Below are 23,419 nucleotides of genomic sequence, written 5' to 3'. Positions count from 1 at the left end.
AAAAAATGATTCTTGGAATTCAGAAAAGGAATTGATTATCACAAAAACCTAAAAGAACAGGCCATATCTGATTAATCTCTCTTTCTTTTTTAACAAGATTGGTAGACTGATACATCGAGATAATCAATCAATAAACCAGAGAAAGAGATGGAAATTTGGGACCATTTTGAAGAAATTATCTCAAACTTTCCTGGCTTCCTGTGCAGGAAGATGGAGTTATCTGTGAATATGAAGTAATGGACTAAATTAAAAAAGGCTTTAGTCATTGGTTCTGGTTGGAAATTCACTGTAGATTACATTTGTCTTTCCTAACATTTGAATTGTTACAGAAGAGAAAAAAATTTAAAGGCTTCATAGAGAGACTCAATGAATTTGGAGACAGAAATATATTTTTTAAATTTTGTCCCTACCTTTGATTTTACCTGTGCCCCAGAAAATTCCTCTATCAAGATAGATTAGGTTTAAAACCTGATGATACTACAGAGCAGAAGTGTCAGACACATGGTCTGTAATATTCCTCAGGACCCCCAACTTATAATGTCATTGAGAAATGTTTAACAAATTAAATAAAAAAGCAATATAATATAGATAATGTTGATTTGTGGTTTTCTAAGTCAGTCTGAAGTCTGAACCTGCCTTAGAGGGTCAACTAATTAAAAGTAATTGGGAAATGTTTAACAAAATAAAAAAAAATACAGTACAACATAGACAATGTTGATTTGTGGTTTTCTAAGTCAATCTGAAACCTGGATCTGCCTTAGAAGTCATCGAATTCAGTCATTTTTTAGAAGGGAAAGAGTGTTTAAGTGACTGACCCAAGGATCTTTGACTTGACAGTCAGGATTTAAACCCAGAACTTGTGCTGCAAATCCAATGTTTTTTGTAGTCCACCACATTTCTAGTTCTGGATATGTTAGTCCAGGCAATGCTGATTGGTAATCCATCCTTGAACAATGTATGGGATAGTGGGGGGAGTAGTTTTCTACAACTCTTTGATATTTACTTAGCTCATAAGGGGACTAAGGAAGGAAATTAAATCAATAAGAATTTCTTAAGAGCCTACTATGTCCAATGTACTATGATAGACATTGAAGAAACAAACAAAAACTCAAACATTTCCTTTAGAAGTTTACATTCTATTAGAGAAGAAAGTATGTACATATGAATATAGGATTCCAAGTTCCTCAGGGATCTCAAAGGCTATCAATTAAACCCTTGTCTTAACACCTGGGAAACTGAGATCTGAAAAAGGTAATATAAAGACTGAAATTTTAGGATACTGTCAAAGACCAAGCTGCATTGTTTGACACATTTTTTTTAAATGTATAAGGTAAGACAATTGAGATAGTATATGAAAATTTTAATTTCAAAATAAAATTATAATATCTATGTATATTTTCATTTAAAAATATTTGCAAGATAGGATATATTAAAATTTTTTTTCTTAACAATTGACATATTTGGTCCTTCTATTAAGTAATTTACCCAAAGTCATATAGACAGAATTTGAATACAGGTCTTCTGTCTCCAGAGTCAAAGCGCTCTCTCTCTCTCTCTCCATATACACATACATACATATATACAAATATACATGTATGCAAGCACACAAATATATTATCTTTCCCTACATATACATACATATAAATATATGTATGTATACACATATATACTATCAATGTATCTATCCATGTATCTATCTTTCCCTACATATATGTACTCATACACATATATACTATCAATATATCCATCTATTCATGTATCTATCTTTCCTTATATATATATATATATATATATATATATATACACACATACATACATACATACTATAATTGTATCCATCTAGCTGTCCATGTATCTATTTTTCTATGCCTATATTTATACACACGCACACCCACATCCCACACATACAATGAATATACATACTATCAATGTATCCATCCATCCATGTATTTATCTTTCCATATATATGCATACATACATATACAAAATAAAAACAAAGTAATTTTGGGGAATAGGGCATTAGTTGGGGGAGAATCAAGAATGATTTCAAGTTGTTAGGGATTCAAGCAGAATCTTGAAGAAAAATAGAAGTTCTTAGAGGAATGGGTTAATCATTTTGGTTAAATGCTTGGAGAACATCCAATGAATAACACCAATGCAAAGACAGAATCTTCGTTGTCTATTTTTTCATTTTGGTTGGAAAATATAATTAAAACCCTGGTCTTTAGGACTAAAATTTGGGGTTTAACTCTCACTTTGAACTGTGTAATTTCTTCATCTCTAAATTGAGGGGATTGGACTAGATGGCTTCTGAAGTACTGGCCAGCTCTAATTTGATGCTGTGGATCATGAGCAAGACTCTCCATGATCAGGACTCTCAGTCAAGTCCCAGTTTTCAGAAGAACCCCCTCCCTCACACACCTCATTCACAAACATGACCCCCTTTCACTGACCCTGAGTTGTGCTGCAGAGACACTGACAGATCAGAGCGGACAGTTCCCATGCTATGTTCAGGATCTCTTGGTCTTTGTCACCAGCTTCTCTTTTCCTTTCTGTCCTTTGCTGAAATATCTAAGCTCTGATGTGTGGGTGGGTGACTTGGGCAATTCTGGGAATCCAGGGAATGCTTCTCCACCCCAAGACAAGCACACACACACACACACACACACACACACACACACAGTGAAAGACATCACTTGAGTGGTCAGCCACAGAAAGCAATTTCTTTTCCCCCCAAAAAAACCCTCTAACCAAAAGATATGGCTCTCAAAAGAAAAGAATTAGTTTCTGTAGATATTTTTTTTAAAAAAAAATTATAGAAGGAAGAAATATTTGGTAAGGAAAAGGGCACTATGTGCAATGAAGTAACTCTGAGTTTGAAATCAAAAGGACCTAATTTTGAAACTTACCTCGCTTCCTATGCCTCAGGTACAAAAGGAAGCCATAGAAAGTTTTCAAGCAGTGACTGACACAGTCCAAATTCTTCTTCCCGACTCTAACCCTAACCCTAACCCGACTCTAACCCGACTCTAACCCTAACCCTAAATGCGCCTCCCGACTCTCGACTCTATCAAAGATTTCTTTGGCAGATTTATGGAGGAAAAATTGGAAAAGGAGAGGCTAAGGATCAGGGGACTTAAGTAATGAAAGCTGGACCCAGGGTGGTATCAGTCTGAGTCAAAAGGAGGAAAATGATGTTAGAGATAATTAAAAGAGAGGATTGACCCACATGACAATTGACTGGACAGATGAAGGTGAAAAATAAGAAAGAGTTAAATATGATCGACATTTTGAACGTAGGTCAGTGGACTTTAATTAAATAAGTAGTTGTAAAATGTGTGTTATGTGGTAGACATTGATTGCATTGGGCATTACAGATATAGAGGCATTTTTTTCTATTAGGACTTGGGTTGAGGGAGGGAAAGATTGTTAAATGACATGTCTAATGCTACACATTTTAATTTATGTCATTTATATATACATATATATATATATAGTTATGTATAAGGCTAATATTCCATTTTGACCAAGTTAATACAAAGACTATAGATTGTTATGGTCAAAGTTTTGTTTATTAAATCTAATTTTAAAAGTAGTGTGGGATATAGGGGAAACTGTGCTAGATTTGGAGTCAAGAATTTTGGATAAAAATATTGACCATGTCATACATAGTATATATATGTCACTTAAGTAAGTCACTCAACACATTTAGACCTTATTTCTTTCTCTTTCCCACACCTACTCTGTCCTGGTAAAATGAAGGGTGGGATCCAAAAACTTCTAAGGAATCCATTATTCAATAAGCATTTCTTAAATATTTACTTTTAATTTTTCTGCTTTTAACTATAAAATTTTTATATACTAATATATGGTCTCATAAATCACTGATAAAAAGGTATATTCCTTTCTATTTCCATTCTGTTCTCTAAAAATACCTATCATATATAGCTTATGTAAAATTCTATTCACTTCTTTGACTTCTTTCTTATTTTTTATAATAGCTTTGCAAAGATAGTTTTCCACACTCACATTTGCAAAACGTTGTGTTCCATTTCCTTCTTTTTTTTTTTTATTAAATTTATTTAGTTCTTAGAGGGGAAGATTAAAGTCCCTCATTAATATAGTACTACCACTTGTATTGAATTTAAGTGCAATCACGTAATGAATTTTAAAATTTAGATGCTACAGCATTTAGTGCATTTAAGGTCAGTATTGGTCTTGCTTCATTCTCCATGGTATCTTTTATGAAAATGCAGTTCCCCTGTTTATTTCTTTTAATTAAGTCTATTTTAGTCATAACTTTGTCTAAGATCATAATTGCTATTCTTGCCTTTTTTTTTTTTAAAGCAGATATTGGGAATCTATAAAGTGCTGGGACTGGGATCAGAAAAACCCACCTCCATAAATTCAAATCCAACCTCAGACACTTACTAGTTGTGTGGTCATGGGCAAATCCTGCTTGCTTTAATTTTTTCATCAGTAAAATAAGCTGGAGAAGAATATGGCCAACCCTTCCAGTATTTGTGCCAAGAAAACCTCAAAGGAAATCATGGAGAGTAAGACATGACTGAAAGGAATCAGCAGCAAGAAGCATTTACTTTACCTCTCTGCTTGGTTCTAGAAATATAAACACAAAAGTGATATCATGCAAGCCCTCAAGAATTTTACCTTCTATTAGAAGCTTCAGTATGTCAAGAGAGTAGTACATTACAATCCAGTTTTTTAAACAGTGATTCTTGACCCTATATAGAGGTCTCATAACTGAATATGGGGATTGAAAAATTATGTTTTATTATCAGGAAATGTTTGATTTGTATACCTATTTTATATATTTCTATGCCCAAGATCACGTAAAAATTTCTCAGGTGAATGCTTGAGGTTCCCAGGAAACTAATGATTCTTGGCTAAATTTTAAGTTTGGCCTCTCTTTCTCCTTTTCACCTCTTTAATGTCTCCCTATTCCTACTTCCCTAAAAGCTCATTTCTCTTAAACTGTCCAAAGCTTCACCCATCCCTGCTCATCCTATTTTGGAATCAAAATTCCTACTCTTTCATGAATTCAAATGAAATTGTAAAAGACAATTGCCCTTTTCAGGTGATATTTGCATTTTAAAGAAATCTGTTAAACTAATGTTTGAGCTGGAAAACCCCTTGCTAGCACACGCTATTTTTGCTTTCCAAGGACCAGCCTAGATAAGCACTGAGAAGCTAAATGATTTAGGATTGCATATAGAGTTGGCAGAAGTCATATAGCTCAACTACCTCATTTTGTAGATGAGGAAATATGTTCACCTCAAAGAGGTAAAGAATTTTCCCAGTTTCATATAGGTGGGAATTATGAGAAGAGCAATTTGAATTCAACAGTTCCTCTACAATGCTATAGAGAAGTATATGTCAGGTCCAATCTCTATCCCCTATGCCTACATTTTGTAATCCAGGACTTCTTAAACTTTTCCAACTCATAATCCCTTTTCACCTAGGCATTACTGTTATATATTTTTCTTATGCAGCATAACAAATATAGAAATATGTTTAGAAGAATTGCACATGTTTAACCTATATTGGATTGCTTGCTGCTTGTGTGAAGGAAAGCAAGGGAAGGATGGATGGAGGGACAACAAGTACACAAGATTTTGCAAAGGTAGATGCTGAAAACTACCTTTGCATGTATTTGGAAAAACAAAAGCTATTGAGAAAAAAAAAGAATAGGCACAGGTCTGATCACAGGATCTCAGTAGACTAAGAGCTAGAAGGAACCTGACAAGTCATGGAGTGGTATCCTCCGTATTTTACAGATGAAGAAACTGAGGTTCATAGAGATTAAATAACTTGCCCAAAGTCATAAATTACTGAAGTGGGATTTGAATCCAAGTCTTCCTCTCAAAATACTCAGTTGCATAGAGGAATCAGAACCATTGCTTAGAAGGCAGCTATGCTCACTATCATATTCCCAATACTGTGAGCTATTATTAAGAATATACTTGGAAAGTTGCATTGTTGTTGACAACGTCAAATGCTTCAAAGAAATCAGGAAGAAGTGGAACTAATTAAAAAGTCATTAGATATGGTGATTAAGTGATCATTGATAACTTTGGAGAAAGAGAAATTTCAGAGGAATCGGGAGGTTGGAGATTAGACTACAAAGAATTGAGAAAAGGTGGAGAAGATAGGAAATGGAGGCACTAAGTATAGATGGCTATAGAATGATAGATAAACAGGGAAGATAGGATTTGGTAATGTTTATGTTTTTCAGGATGAGGGAGATATACATGGGTTTGTAAGCATCAAGGATAGAAATAATAGGGAGAAACTGAAAATTAGAGAAAGAAGGGGAATTTGGGGGAAATCTGGTAGGGAAGACAAAGAGAAGGGATCAAGAATTCATAAAGAAGAATTAGTCTTAGTGAGAAGCATCACTTTTCATTAGAAATAGGAGTAAGGAATAGTAGGGTATGATATCAAGGAGATGCCAGATGGAGAGAAAGAGAGAAGAGGTAGATTGGCCTTGATTTTCTTTATAAAGTGTAAGATGAAATCCTCAGATAAGGGAGTAGATGATAGGGAAGCTTGAGAATAGTTTATGGTGACTTCAAGAGAAAATCACTTTTAGAAGGTGTATATTGCCTTGCTGCAGTGAGGATGCAGTTGACAAGAGATAACAAATCTGCAATAGCTTCAATGGATAAATTTGTGTAACTGAGATAAAGAAGCCCTCCTTAGCGTGAGTTATGATGCTAGCAGGATAGTCTGCCATATCCAGTGAGGTCTCCATTTCAAACTAATAGATGGATCACTTAGGGTAAAAAGTTTAGCTACAAGAGCAGATATAGCAAGAACAAAAGAGATGTTTGAAATTCATCTCCATTTAATCTCAAATATAGTTCATGAAACTGATTATAAATTATGTCTAAGCTCATAAGAAGGCAAATCTCCAATGCAAGTTTCTAATTGTACTTTCTCTACCGTGTTCTTTTGACCCTTAACATTTAGGGCTAATCCTGCCCTGTGCTCTCTCTATGAGTTAGCTTTTGAAAATCTTCCCCACTCCATGTTTCTAGTATTTCCCACATGGGAAATGGCTGTGTCTATGAGAATATAGTGTTCAGAAGAATATAGTATATGAAAACATGTGCATATCTTAACTTTTTCTTGATGGAAAAATAGTTTTCAGTAATGATACAAGAAATGGTGGCTTCTGCTGAGGTGGAAAGACACTGATTATTGTCTTTGTAACAGACAATGCTGCCCAAAGAATCAGCTAACCTAAGTATGAAGGGGCTTGTCACCAGAAGACTGAGCATGAACTGCTGAATTTATACACTCATAAATCTAGGACTGAAAGGAATCTTAGGGTCCATCAAATCCAGCCCTATCATTTTACAGATGAGGAAATCAAGGCCCAGGAAATGAAGTAACTTATCCAAATTTACACAGGCAATTAAGCATTAAGACAGATGTAAACTGGGATCCTTTGATATCAGAACCAATTTTGTTTCTACTTTATCTGTTATTGCTTTCTCTTAAGTGTTGGTAATTCACCTCGATAAAACACAAAATAGTCTTTGTTTCTATGAAATCCCTGTAGCTTTCCACAATGATGGTAGTAGAATCAGGGGAGGGAGGTGAGAATGGGGAAGAAAGAAGATGCTAAGAATTACAACTTTCAAGTCACTTATAAAAGATACATATGAGAGGCAATGAGGGCAGATCTAAAGTGAGCCAGATTTGGGTTCGTGAATCAATCACAAAGTATTTCTCAAGCATCTTCTGCATGTAATGTTTGTTGGTATGCCATGAACTAGGGATACAAGCAAGGAGTATAACAATTTCTTCTTTCAGAGGACTTACATTCTAATGAAAATGTGAGTTCAAACGCTGACACATATTGGCTGTATGATCCCAAATAAATCATTTAACTTCTCAATAGTTAGTTTTCTAAGCCTAGAACTTGTAGATTAAGTGGGGATCCACTTTGGGAGTAAGTTTTTTCAGTAATAGTTCTTTACACAGTCTAGTGAAATCACAGGTCCAGAAACCATACCCCCTCATTGATAGGTTCTCTGTGAGATTTTTCTTCAACTGATTCGTGTACCACCAGAGGTCCAGAATCAGATCAATATGGAAACTTTTCTATAAATGAAATCAGAAAATACAAAAAAAATTGCTCCAAAATAGGAAGAGAGTTCTCAGAAAAGTGAACGAAGAAATTAATTGGTAAGAAGTAGAGAAAATAAAGACATTTCTTTTGATTACTGACATTTTAGAGCCATTTATCTATGCCAAGCACTGAGCATACAAAAGCAAAGGTGAGACATATTTATCCTCAAGGACCTTATAGTCTATGGAGAAGAAACACCTTGTTTACAACTAAGAGAAGACAAGCAATATACACATACACTAAAACTGGGGGAATCTGGGGGAGAAGATACCTGAACTGATTCTTGAATCCAGCAAAGGGGGAAGAGATTAAGAAGGAAAGCAACCTAGGTCTCCTTTGCACCTGATGCTTAAAATTAATAGTTGTTGACTGATCAAATAAATCATCATAAGGAGGAAGCCAGAAGAGCAGGAAAAAAAAAACAGCCTTAACCATCAAACGCTTCATGTCCTTGCCAAGCAGTGAATCATGGCAGCCAAGAGCAGTCTTGCTTTAGTTATTTCCAAAACATTATGGGGGAGGATGAAGGCAGATTACAATTTTCACAAAACCATGAAATAAGTGGAGGGAAAAACAAATCTACAGTAAACTTGATAAGAACTCCAACCAAAGGGATGATCCCAAGAGCATTTACAAATGAACCTAAAAGGACAAGAAATGGAACAAATCTGACTGTTTCCACAGCAATCAATTCTCATTATTATGACACTAGCATGACCAAATTTAAATTGGAAATGGTTATATTATTTGTATTCCCACTGCCTATTTCCATTGAACTGGAACCAATGATCAGATTTTACATAATTATTACTTTGAATAGTGCAAATTCAAACACATGCAACCACTTCAGAGGAGTCATTATTTATATTAATGAGATCTCACTCAGTACCAGAACAGTTTGGGGGACAAATGTCATTGACATTCAAGAAAATTAATTCAGGAAATAGACCTGGCCACAGCGGAAATCCTATGTAATTGTAGAGGCACCAAGGATTTATTTATTTTTTTTAATTTTTTAAAAAAATAGATACTTGTTTTTACAGCAATTTTATTGTCAAGAACATTTCTCCCCCCTTTTTTCCTCTGCACCTCCCCCCAAACCATTCAACTATAATGAAGAAACAATCAATTATAGAATGAAAAATAAAAAGGGAAAAAAACAGCTAATCAATATTTCAACTTACTCTGAGAGTATATACAATATTCTAAACTCTTAATACTCAATCTTTTGATAGAAAGAAGACTGGATCTATGATTTTATTGATAAAAGGAACTCGTGAGTGAGGAAATTCTCTCTGCCAACGGAGGTTATTATTTTCTCTGTACCTTATCCTTGAAGAGTGTGTGATCTTGGGTAAGATACTTATTTTCTCCTAGGCTCAATTTCCTTATCTATAAAATGGGAGTAATAGTAGCACCTGACTTGCAGTGTTGTTGTGAGGCCCAAGGAAGATAACAAAGGGAAAATGCTTTGCAGACTCTTAAATATTATAGCTGGGCCACTTCGAATAGCATTGACTCTTGCTTTGCCTCTGAATTCCTTATGATTCTCGAGTGAGTGAGGCTGATGACTTTGTGCAATCCTGCCTCATTTAAATTCAATGTACTTGTAAATCAGGACATCAATCTTGTGATGTCATTTGATCTCTTCAAGACCAATGGACTAATAGCAACAGGAACAATAACTATGAGTCTAAATGATTTCTAAGATGTGTTGTCAGTGCTCCTTTCCCCACTTTGCTTTTATTTTGTTTATACTTTACATTTATTTATTTATCACCAGCCTCATAGTTATACATATAATGTGGGGAAAGTGTGTTAATACTTATTCTGCTGTCATTAACATTAGTTTTTCCATGAGGTGAATGGTAATACTACTTAATGGTACAGTATATGTATCATCTGGGACTTGGAGTGAGATAAATTTCATTTCACATCCTGCCTCAGATACTTACTAGCTCTGTAACCCTGGGTAAGTCATTTAACTACTTTAAGCCTCATTTTTCTTATTGATAACACAGGGATAATATAAATTAATTGTTACTCTTAATAATTATTAATTATATTACAGCACTTACAGTGATGTTGTGAAGATATATCAGATTAAATATAAAAACTTTTTGCAAACTCTGTAGAGCTCTAAAAATGCTAGCTATTAATGATTATGATTATAAATGAGTTAACATAAAGAGCTTTGCCAGTCTTAAAGTTCTATATAAATGTTAGCTATTATTATAATGTGTCTATGGCAAATATATTTTCCCCCTCCCAGTAGAATGTAAGTTCATTAAGGGCAGGCACTGATCTACTTTTGGTTTTGTTTTCTTTTCTCCTAAAAGAGAGTTTATTGATTGAATTGAACCATCTTTATATGACAAGTATCTATTCTCATATGTCATCTCAGGTTAGTAGTTCACTTATCCAGATTGTGCAGTTTGTTCCTCCTTCCCTCCCTCCCACTGTGCTATGGATAACTTAAACACAACCATAACAGAATACAAACACCATAGTGAATTGATTAACCAATCAAACAAGCATTTATTAAGCACCTACATATGCCAGACATTATGCTAGAGGGTATAGATTCAAAGATGAAAATGAAAATTGGGCCATCCTTTAGGAGCTTCCAGTCTATCAGGGAAGAAAGGAGTCTAGTTTGAGAAATGGTTTTCTACTTCAGATAAGTTTACAGTCTTAAAATTAATTAAGAATATAGATTCAATTCAACTAAGCATAACTATGTTACCTTCTCACATAAAAAATGGTTATAAAGTACTTTTATAGAATACAGATATCTGTGGAAGGGACATTGGTGTACATTCCCCATGTTGTTTCTATATAGATTAGAACAGTAGGAAAAATACGTAGCCATGTTCATACTGGGGCAACACTATCTGAGAGAATCATGCTTTAATTTTTGAGGATAATTCAGATTGCTCAAAGGCTCAAAGATCAGTCCATCTTTAAAGTTACTAGCCTTGGGGGTAGTTAGATGACACAGTAGATAAAATATGGCCCTGAAGTCTGGAGGACCTGAGTTCAAATATGGCTTTAGACCCTGTAAAATGAAGGGATTGGCTTAGATAGTTTCTAAGGGTTCTTCCAATTCTAGATCTATGATCCTGTAATTTCTGATAAAACTGACCCCTATTATGCCATCGAAATGGTGGCACAATGTCCTAACAGTGAGAAATAGCTTTCATAACTCAATGCTGAATCACACAACTTATTCTCATCAACGCCACAATTGCTGGCCATGGTGCTGACAGCCATTTTGGTAACAAGGCTACTACAACTGTCATCATTCAACAAATATTATTAAATAGTTAGTGAAGAACACTGTGTTAAATGTTGAAGGAGATACAGAGTTTAGGAATAAATGTTTTCATTTTTGTAGATCTGTAGTTCAGTGGAGTGAGGAAGAAGGATTGAGCCACCGACAGAGATTGCTGCAAGATAGTATTATGTGATAAATACACCAGAATAGCAAAAAATTAACTATCCTACTTTTCTAGTTATTGCTATGTGAGATCCCAGGAAAAAAGAATTATCAAATGGGAAAATCAGGGAAAATCTTCATGGACTAGGTATCATTTGAATTAGTCTTTAAATGATAAATGGAAATTCACCAGATGGAGAGAAAGATTATAGAACCAAAGATTTAGAGCTGGAAGCAACCTCAGAGAGAGATCATCTAGTCTAGACTTCTCATTTTATAGATGAGGAAATTAAGTTCCAGAGAGTTTGAAGAATTTGCCCAGTGTCACATAGGTAGGTGAAAAGAGATTTGGCAGATCTTGGATATAGAGCTGAAAGGAATTGTAGGAGTCATGAAGTCCAAACCTCTTAGAATCACTGATGAGAGAAGGGATCTTAGAGATGATTTTATTCATGAGGAAACTGAAGTCCAGACCACTGGTAATGGAAGAACTAGGATCTTAACTGAAATCCTCCTAATAAAACCCAATAATATTATGTTGTATACATATTTTGCATATTTAATGTATAAATAATATATTGAACAAAAGCACAGGGCCATAAAGAAACTCGACATGTTTGAGAATCAGAGAGTAGTCTAGTTTGACTGAAGCATAGAGTTTCTGTAGAAGCGAGGGATTCAAGCGAAGGTTGAAGGATAGTATCAGATGATGAAGGGATTTGAATGCCAGATAAGGGGGTATCAATTTTATGGAAGAAGCAGTCTGGAGCTATTGAAGACTTTTGAGCATTTAGTGACATGATATCCTATAGAATTTATTAATTTGGCAAAGGTGTGAGAAATGGATTGTCTGGGAAGGATGAAGGCAGGAAAACTTGCTAGGAGGCTATTGTGATGTAATAGGTGGGAAAAATTAAGGTTTGTATTATGGTGGTGGCATTGGGAATTTAGAGTTAGGGATGGATATGAGAAATATGGGAGAGGAAAAGTCATAATATTTGGAAGCAGATTGGATGTGAGAGGTGAATGCAAGGGAAGAGGATGGTGTTGTCATAGGTGAAAATAATGAAGTGAGAAGAAGAAAATTTAGAGGGAAAGATGATAAGCTCAAATTTGGAAATGCTGAGTTTGAGGTGATTGTGGGATATCTAGGATGAGACATCTTGCCATTGAGAACCTGGGTATGAATTTTAGGAGAAAGGTTAAAAGGCTAGGGGATGTGTATATGTATGTATGTATATATGGACACCTGCATGAAAATACATATATGAAAAAATATATACTTGCATATATACATATGGTTTTTTAATTCAAATCTTCTCTTAGATATTGAGTTGTATGACCCAAGGCAAATTACCTAGCCTCTCTGGCTAAGTTTCCTTTTCTAAAATGAGGGGGTTTGACCCATTGTTTTCCAAAGTTCTTTTTAGCTCTTAATAGATGACCCTGTGATATAGATAGAGACCTCAATGGCCATCTAGTGAAACTTATATTTGATCAAGATTTCCTTCTAAGACTTACTTGGCAAGAGCTCATCTAGCTTCTTGCTCAAAGACCTCTAGTGATGGGGATGTTTCTTCCTTCAGCTCATTCCACTTTTTTATAGTTCTCATTGCTAAGAATTTTTTACTTGAGCCTTATTTTTTCTCTCTTCAACTATGAATGACCTTTGAAAAAAAAGAAAAGGGTTAGAAAAAAAGAAGAAAGGAAGTAGGATGATTTAGAAATGCAAGAGACCTTAAATGTTCATGTTATTTCTACATATTGGTTTCTTGGCAGTGGATTGTTAAAAAGAGCTGAGACATTTCTTGCAATTTTAGTACCCAGTGGAAAATTCATCCTCAATTTAACTTTGTAATTCATGATATGAAAATCATCCAAGAAGTAATTAAGACAAATTACTTCAAATGGGAGAGATAATTAGGTAATTTACTGGGTTAAGGACTAGAATCCTAGGGTCGGTTGTGATTCTGGAGGTCGTCCAACCCTTGGGATTTAGGGTTCACACTTTTCCTACTCCACCAGAGAAGCTTTTTCTGATTCTGCTCTTCTATGCACCGAAGAGGAAGAAAGATAGCAAACACTGGGATTATTATTGCTTTGCCTTACTGGACAGATATGTCAGCAGGAGAGTTATTGGTTAGCAGGAAAAGAAGGGAAGGAAGAAGAAATCTTGGGGAAGAGAAGAGGGCAGGAGAGTTGGGATTTTCTTCAAGGGAGAGAGATACAGAGAAAGTGACTGGGTTAAAATCCCTTGGAAGTCAGTCAGGATCTGAACACAGATGATACACTTAGCATCTTATTCTACCCTGGGTTAAGAGTTCTCTGTCCTTTAAATTTTTTCTAAGTGTTCTGCTGTGGGGCAAAGCACCAAGTGCTCAGATCAATTTATCACCTAACCTAAGATGATTTGGCTCTTTCCTTTAAATAAGACAAAACAGATCAGTACAAATTCATTTACCTTCAGGCCCATAGTGTTATACTGGAAAATACTTTTCTGAATATTTTTCTTTCAGGAAAGACATCTGATTGTTTTATTATAGTTTAGAGGGGAAAAATCAATGTAATCTTTGCAAAGGTAAGACCAAACAATGCCTTAAAGGCCATTTGCCCATAACCCTGCCTTACATCCTTATGAGTGGCTTCCAAATACCCCTTTTTGTGTGTTTCAAGGCAATGATTCTCTAATTACTTATTTGGATATATTTGTTTTTGTCTCCATTTCCTTTTGATTATTTTCAGAGAAACCTACTGAGGATCTTGGAGCAAGAAGTATGGTATGGTCATACATGAGGTTTAGAAAGGTTATTTTGACAGCAGTTTAATAGAAGAATTGGATAAGGAAGAGGCTGGAGGTAAAGAAAGCAAATGGGGGACCATAGTTCCTCTGATACTTCCTTATTTTTTTTCCATAGGGGTTCCTTTCTTGTCATAAATCTCAACTACCTGCTTTTCTGGATGATAACAAAGTGATGGCCATAATTCTAGGTATACACCCACTGAGTTGGGGTATATAGTTCTATTATAAGTTTTTATAGCATTAGAGAAATAATCATGGGGTACTCATGGGCCTGACATTCTCTGAAGAACTCAATGTTGAACTTTCCTAAAGGGAAAAAAAAGGTACCCAATTTTACTCTTCTGAGATCATCCTTCTTACCATTATTTTGATCCTTTGGGGAAAGTGGATTGGTGCACTGGAAAGTAGCCAAAAATATGATATTAGAGGAGGTGGGTTCAAATGCTAGCTCTGATATTTACCTGACTTTTGTGATCTTGAAGAAATCTTCATGGGTCTCAACTTTCTCATTTGTAGGTTAAACTAGATTACCCCTAGGGCCCAATTCTAGCAGATTTATGAATTATCCCAATTCATCTTGAGGGTATTTCTATTCAAAAAAGGTAGAATATCTGAAGAAAAATTTGCTCTTTCCTATGACACTTATGATTTTGGCCACAACATTGGGAAGTATCCAGGTTATATCCCCCATCTTTCTAACTTCCTTGCAATTATTTTCCAGAATGACCCATGAATCAAAGTAGGGAATTCCTGTTTTGGAAACTCCCTTTAGTGATCCAAATTATGACTAGTCCATGACTAGGTAGGTTATAAGACTATGAGATTTAGCAATGGAAGGAATTTTAAGGTCATCTTGTTCATCATTTTACATATGAGGGAATGGAAAGCTCTATAGAGGTTCAGAGTCTTGCCAATAGAAACCCAGTCAATAAGTTGCATAGCCAGGATTTAAATGCAGATCCTCCTGACTCCAAATCCATCACCTTTCCCCATCTAACATATGATATCCTAAGAAATTGTTTGAGGAGAATTAAACTTAACTGATCACTCAGTATCACATAGAAAGTGTTAGAGGCCATTTTTGAATCCAGGACTTACTTATTTTAAATCCAGTATTATTTCTATTATACCAAATATTCTCAAATTCCATGTTCTCCTAAATTGTACATTACTGCTTACCTCTGCATCAGAGGACACCTCTCTTCCTTCAATCAGTAGTTCAAATACCATAGTCTTGCATGATATCTTTCCTAATTCCTACCATCTGCTGGTGCCATCCTTCCAAACTACCTTGTATTTATTTGTATTGGATCTTTATATATTTTTGATAGACTTACATACAATAAATACACGTTTTTCCCCCATTATAAATACCATGTAAATAGTGTTTCATTTAGCATATTAGCTAGTGAGACATCAGATAGCTGCGTGTGCTATAGTGTTTTTCTTGGACTTTACTTATTTAAGTTTTTTACTTAGCGGGGTCTCTTTATATATCTGATACAGACTTACATACAATAAATACATGTTTTATTTCCCCATTATAAATCCCATGTGAATAGTGTTTCATTTAGTATATTAGTTAATGAAGCATCAAATAGTTGCTTATGCTATTGTTTTTATACTTGGACTTTCCTTTCTTTACTTACTTATTTATTCTTTTTTTTTTTTCTTAGAGGAAGAGTCTCCCTATCTCACCCAGGCTGGGAAGGTAATAGGAGTCTGGTGGTTTCTCTCTCTAAGGACTTACCATTTTGGTGCTAGACTTAGTGAAGATAATTGATAGCTTTAGCCTGACTGCAGCTCAGAATTCCAGAATTTAAGCAATGGAAATCTACTTCAGCCTCCCCAGCTATAGGGATTATAAGCATGCATCCTCCTGCTCAGTCCCAGAACCTCTTTTATAAATAAAGATGTCTAGTCCTTCACACAGTAGATTGCCCAGATGACACTATGCCTGGCCTTGGATGGGCAGCTCATTAGTTAGACCAAAGGTATCAAATACATTGCCCTTTTGTTACATGTCTGCTAGTGACATGAACCAAGTGTGGAACTGAACCAGATTCAAACGTAGTTGGAAAGTATTAAACAAAATAAGTAAAGGTACAATAGTATGTTGATAAAGTCAAATATGTGGTTTTCTAAGTCAATAATGCAAAAATATTTATATACCATTAATAGCTCCATTTCTATTGGAGTTTGATACCAATGAACTAGCTCATAAGTCAATAGATAACTGACAGGCATTGGAGATGGACAGTGACCCTTAATACATTATTATATAATTTAGATTTCAAGAGAAGTAGGAAAAGGGGCTAGATTGTATTGGAGAAATTGGATAATGCTTTTAATTATTTCAATTTTTTTAAACAAAAACAAAACAGAAAACTTTTCCCATGCCAATATTTTCCTGGTAATATTATTATAGTTGTAAATAAAGAATTGGAACATGATGAGATATTTGAAGATTTAAAAAATGTGGGTAGCCTAGAGTGCAATAACAAGACACACAGTGGATGTAGAGAACCTAGTTTGTATTGTTGTTGGTATTCAGTCATTTTAGTAATTTCTGACTCTTCATGACCCTGTTTGTGATTGGCAGAGATAGGGGAGTGCTTTGCTCTTTCCCTCTTTGGCTCATTTGACAGATGAGGAAACTGGGGCAAACAGGATTAAGTGACTTGCTCAGGGTCACACAGTTAGTATGTGTCTGAGGCTGCATTTAAACTTAGGAATATGAGTCTTCTCAACTTCAAGTCTGGCATTTATCCAATGTATCTTTTAGCTTCTCCTATTACATATGACTAAAAATCACACACAATTTCAAATAGCAGAAAGAGATATTATGAAATGAAGTAGAGGAGTGATCAAAGTAGAATGAAGAACCACAGATAAGCAGCTTGAGCATTATCTCAGTTTTATCTATATCTAATATATGGCCTAACAAAAGTGTCAAACTCATGGTCAACTCAAGCCCATTAAATGGAATTGAAAAATGTTTAACAAAATAAATAAAAATAAATAAAAATTAAATATAATGTAGATAATATAAATTTATGGTTTTCTAAGTCAATCTGCCTCTATGGAACCCATTTCCATCTGAATTTGAAGCCACTGAGTCTTAGAGAAAGCTCTCTAGCTATAGGGGAATTTGTAAACCAGAACTGTGCAGAAAAAGACATACAAGGGTCTGATCAGCACTGGTGATTTAAAAAGTGTTAATATATAAGATGAAGAGGTTGGCCAATGACCTGGGGAGTTGTGCCTACTCTAAATCTATGGTCTCATAGCAAGTCCAATACTTTATTCTTTTACTAGGCAGTATCAGTCTTCCAACCACAGAAACATCAAAGTATACTTTAAAATCTTTATTCATTTTGGTTCCTTAAACCAATAAACCCTACCAGTCATGGTGTGGTCATTAAGCAAGAGTAGTTAAAACTAAATCAGTGACAACATATGACTGCCTTGGTCTGCCTGAAACAGGGTTATTACACCTGAATATAGTAGAGAGATCAGGGAAATAAATCCCCACATACAAACAAGGACATCGATTTAGCTTTCAAAATAACCTTTTATCATTTATAATCATCTACTTGTTTCCACCTCCATGGTGGACTTATGAAAGGCTATCAGCCTTTCCCCACTTTGGCAGCTAAATGGCTCAGTGGATGGAGTCCTGAGCCTACAATCAGAAAATGAGCAAGTCCTTTCTGAGCAACTCATTTAACTTCATTCTGTTTCAGTTTCCTCTACTGTAAAATGCATTTACCTCCTAATACTGTTGTGAAGATCAAATGAAATAGCTTAGTGCAAGAATTAACACATAGTATATGCTTAAAATGTGTGATTCCTTCACCTCAATGAAATTGAAAATTGAAAACTCCACATAATTTTAAAAAATGAAACAAAACAGTACTCAGTTTATATAGCACAGGAAAAATAAATATGTACATACCTGGACTGGTAGAATTCTTCTCTCTAAAATGAAAAGAAATACTAGTTTTAATAAAATTTAGTTATTTAGATTATGAGGTAGGTATTTTGAAAAAAATACATTCCCCTTAAACTGAATTTTTGAATCCACATTTTGGTTGAATAGGATTGGAATTTTCAGAGGTTTTTTTTTTTTTTAAGTCTATTTCTAAAGCATAGATCTGACTAGATCACTCCTCTGTTCTGTAAGCTTCAATGGCTCCCACTTACCACTAGGATGAAATAATCATTTCTGTAGTGTCAAAAGCCTTCCTCATCTAATTCCAGACTATTTTGACTGTTTTATTTCATATTATCCCTCTGTTCTATCTTACATTCCAGTCAAACTGGCCTAACTTGTTCCCAAGCATATTATTCCAATTCTAACTTGCAAAACAAGCATTTATTTAGAATCTACTGTATACTAGCACTATGCAAACATACAAAGAAAAAAAAATCTCAATCATTTACTGCCCTCAACGATTATAGATTCAGAATTAAAAAGAAACCTCAGGGACTATTTAGTTCAACTACCTGATTTGTAGAAAGTCAAGGGTTAGCTAGTGATCTGTCCAAGGTATACAAATAGTCCTAAGCATCAGGAATAGCATTTGAACCTGGTTCCTCTTACTCTAAAACCATTGTTCTTTCCATTACAATGCACTGTCACCTTATTTTATTTGGAATTTCTTTAGCTGTTTACTTCTTGTTCTCTTCCAGTCTCATCTCCAGTAGAATAAAAGCTACTTGAGGACAGAGACTCTTTTCATTGGGGGTATGTGGAAAGAGAGAAAGGGGAGAGAAGGGGATTTATTGCTGATGTCCAGCATGGTTACCAGTATATAGTAGGTTGCTGTGTGTGTGCTCCAACCCTGCCAAGCTACAAATGGATGTCTCAAAATCCAGTATGAATTTCTATTTTTGCCTTGATGTTTTTCAGTCATTTTCAATTAATGTCTTTCTGTAACTCTATTTGGGGTCTTCTTGGCAAATATAATGGAGTGGTTTGCCATTTACTTTTCCAGCTTATTTTACAGATGAGAAAACTGAAGCAAACGGATTAAAATGACTTTCCTGGGGTCATATAGTTAGTAAGTGTCTGAGGCTGAATTTGAACTCAGGAAGATGAATCTTTTGACCCCATGCTTAGCACTCTATGCATTATGGTACCAACATAACTGGCTACTTCAGCAAAATATTACTGACTTTAAGCAAAGCTGATTTAACTCTGATAGGACAGCCATAGATTCATGGGAAATATTAAAATGGAAGCAGTCACTAAAAGCAGAAGTCTAGACCTCATGGAACTTCTCTCCTCTGAAATCTTTCTGCTTTTTCTGACTTCAGTATTGTACCATCCATTCTTTTTCCTTTTGAAAAAGTGGACCGTTCCCCTCTATTCTCCCAAAACATATATGATTGAACCATCTTTGCTTCCCAGAAGAATGAAATTATAAGATCATGGACTTACTAGTTTAACCTGCTCATACTACAAGTAAAGAACGGAGCTCTGAGAGATGAAAAAAGTTATCTCAATATTATTCAGGTAGGAGCAGGGACAGACTTTGAACTCAGGTCCTCTGAGCACAAATGAAGTATGCTTTCTACTGTATCATAACATAATGTCTGGTATGCAATAGGTGCTTGATACATGTTTATTCACAATTATCTATGTTGCTTCTTGGAGAGGAAGATAGGGTCTACAGTAAATCATTGAGGGAAGGCTCAAGGTTTAGAGATATGGGACCTATTTAAATTCCAAGGACCAGGGAAAATAATTTTTGTCTTGAACGATCTTACCTGATTCCATTTGTCATGGGTCATAGATCCAAACTGAGGTTGATGTTCTTTTCCAGGTGGAGAATGGACCATATTGTTGCTCTGAGACCCAGAGCAAGTACCATCATCTATGAGACTGTTTGTTGGATGTGGCCAACTGGTTTTGGAGTTTGTAAAATTGAATGATGCCGTTGTTGGTTCCAAGTAGGGAGCCTTGGAACTGAAACTCAAAGATGACAGAGATTGAGAACAAGCCTTGGGGCTCCTGGGAAGATTGTCATAAAGAGAGTTCTGAGAACCCAGGGCCCCCTTCCAGTTTCGCCAGTTGGATGCTTCCAAAGAGTCTTGATGAGGGGGCAGCTGAGAAGTGCTGTTTCTGAGTCGCCGCAAGGTGGGAGAGGTTGAAATCCGACCTGGAGCTTGTCTATCAAATTGGAAGGGGCTACTTCCCTGGCCACTGACATACTCTACTGAGGGACTCTTTGGAGACTGATTAGGACCTCTATGACCTCTTCTCTGAATCACCATATTGGATGATTCTTTGTCCTGGCCAGAGGCAAGACCCATATTTTCAGAGGGAGCCAATGTGATGCTCTCTGAATCACTGTTCTCCAAAGAGTTCTCACTATACTCTATCTTCTCATTTTCCACATTCAAGAAAACTTCTTCATTTGGTTCCAGAGCATTGTCAGGAGAGTATTGCTGCATTTTTTTTTTTTTTAAAGATGGACCAAAAGTTGAGAATCTGTTGTCAATAACAGAGTCAGATTAGGGGATATGGAGGAGGGCCTGGAATTTCTGATTCATCATCAGTGCTAGATGGAAAGATAAATAATATGATTATTATCTAGATTTTAAAAAAACATAATTAACTTTTGGGAGCCTACCATTCTGATCTACATACTTTAATTATTAAAGTTCATTTATTGCTTGCATAACATGCCTTCCTGTTTCTTAGAAGAAAGCTTTAAAAAAATTTATAAAGATACTTAGAAGGCTTCTTGGAATTCACATTGTTGATGATTCCACTGTAAATGAATAAAGATGTATTTTATTTCCCTTAGGTTCTGATGTTGTGGGTTGTTTTCTTTTAAATGCAGTTCATCCTTCCCCTCCCCAGTCCATCTCAGGGACACATAAACAAAGGAAGCCAGGAAGCTTTCCTTGGGGTTTAAGTTATAGAAGGCTTTAGGGATTATGATGAAAAGCATTTTTTAAACACATTTGAGATTTTATCCATCCTGATTTTAGGAAAATAGCTTAAATAGACCCCCACCTCACCAGTTCACCAGATGTTCTTAATCCCCTTATAATTAAAGATGTTTCCAATGATTATTAATTGCTAAGTCATTTTTACCCTCATTCCCCTAACCCCTAACTAATCTACAAAATGGCATATATCCCATTCACAAAGCAAAGTTTAGTTCAGGGCAGTTTTGAAATGGCTTTACATTTCTATTATTCCCCGGATCAAAAAAGAATGATGCATGGAAAAAAATTAAAGAAGAAAAATAACTATTCCAAGAGTTAATTCTTGGGTATTTTTGGAGTTTGTAAAATTGAACAAAGCCATTGTTGTTTGGAACTGAGGCTCAAAGATGATAGAGACTGAGAGCAAGAAGTGAACCTATACTGACACCAGAAAAACCTACTATTGCTACCCACTTTGGTATAAAAAATAGGACCATAAATTTAGAGCTGAAAAAACATCTTGTTCCCTAATTTTACAGATGAAAGTTGGAAATGACAATTGAACAACAACAAACTTTAGAATATATACTTGGAAGCACCTATTTTTATCAGATCAGAAGTCTTTCCCTCCTTCTGCTTCATAGTTTGACAATATAATTTAGATAGAAGAAAATGACAGAGAAAGTGTCATTGCAGCAATTTAAATAGTGAGTATAATTTACTGGATTCTTCTTGTCTGAAACCTCAAGTTCCTATTGTTGAGCTTGCATTTTAGTGTTCTGAGTTGAGGATTGACTTTTGAAATTTCTGATTTAGAATTTCATATGTATACACAACATGTATGTGTACAAATATGCCCATGTATATATATATATATATATATATATATATATATATATACTTACATGCTTTCATTGATTTCAGCTCTACATATCCCTGGTCTCTCCCTGACCTTTCCTGACTTCTTTTGTATGTCTTCCACTCTTTCCTTCCCCATTACATTATAAGCTTCTTGAAAACAGGAACTGTTTTTTCCAAATTAATTAATTAATTAACTAATTAAATAAATAAATTAAATTAACACATATAGATGAACATAGGTATATTTTGTTGTTGTTGAGTTGTTTCCAAATTTTCAAGACCCTATTGGGATTTTCTTGGCAAAGATACTGGAGTGGTTTACCATTTCCTTGTCCAGCTCATTTGACAGATGAAGAAACTGAGGCAAATAGGATGAAATGACTCTTCCAGAGTCACACAGGTAAGAAGTGTCTGAGGCCAGATTTTAATTCAGGAAGATGAGTCTTCCTTGCCTGGTGCTCTCTATGCACTGAACCACACACATACACAAACACACATACATTATAGAATATTCACATATATACATATGTATACCTATACTTACATAGACACACACATAGACACATACATGCATGCATATACATGTATATATACTTACATGTGTATATAAGCATATATATATATATATATATATATATATATATATATACACACATCTTTTGTGGGAACAGAAAAAGGAAGAAGGTTCTAAACTTCCTATCCCATATTTTTCATTTGTATCCCCACACAATTCCTGAAAGGGCAATTGAAAATCATGGCATCTTCTTCCCATTCAGATTATTTAAAGGATACATAGAGTGTGAAAATATTGAAAACTTTTTGATTTCATTTAGAGATGAGAAAAGACTCTGTTCTCCCCATGAAGAAGTGGCTGGACTTCAGACTGAAAATACTTACCCATAGATTCAGTCCATAGAAATTTTATACTTTTCCTCCTTTGTCTGATTGTCCCCATTCTCCGCATGGATAATACCAAAGGCATTTAGCTTATTTATTTAGGGCTCATGTCATGTTTAGTTTTGCTTTTTCAAATTTGTTTAACAAATAGGAGTGTTAATAGCCCGGGTGCCTGGGCTTGCCTTAACTGACAATTTTTACCTTAAAGGAAGTAGTTATTGTGTATAGAAAAAGAAAATCTAGACATTGAATCTTAGGCCTGGGAATACAATCTAAATAATGCTTAATTTGGAATCAGAAGACCATTCCTTAAAAGGTA

At 35.1% G+C, this 23,419-nt stretch overlaps 1 protein-coding gene across 3 annotated transcripts in view; it reads right to left on the bottom strand.

Moving 5' to 3' along the window:
• The window catches only part of LOC100923793 (pleckstrin homology domain-containing family G member 7), a 75,462-nt gene extending 54,520 nt beyond the window's left edge, over window positions 1–20,942 (bottom strand). For 2 of the 3 annotated variants that reach the window (XM_031938416.1, XM_031938417.1), the window contains exon 1: window positions 2,454–2,581. In XM_031938416.1, the coding sequence (XP_031794276.1) occupies window positions 2,454–2,503 (50 nt within the window). In that variant the 5' untranslated portion in view covers window positions 2,504–2,581. Of the gene's footprint in view, window positions 1–2,453; window positions 2,582–18,355; window positions 18,379–20,172 lie in introns of those variants that run through there. The other variant, XM_023504365.2, reaches the window with a different exon arrangement.
• Window positions 20,943–23,419: the final 2,477 nt, after the last annotated feature.

This window comes from Sarcophilus harrisii, chromosome 5, assembly GCF_902635505.1.
Source record: "Sarcophilus harrisii chromosome 5, mSarHar1.11, whole genome shotgun sequence".
NCBI classification, from domain to species: domain Eukaryota; kingdom Metazoa; phylum Chordata; class Mammalia; order Dasyuromorphia; family Dasyuridae; genus Sarcophilus; species Sarcophilus harrisii.
The sequence above is the reverse complement of the archived record's forward strand: the minus strand, read 5'-3'. Positions and strand labels throughout refer to the sequence as shown.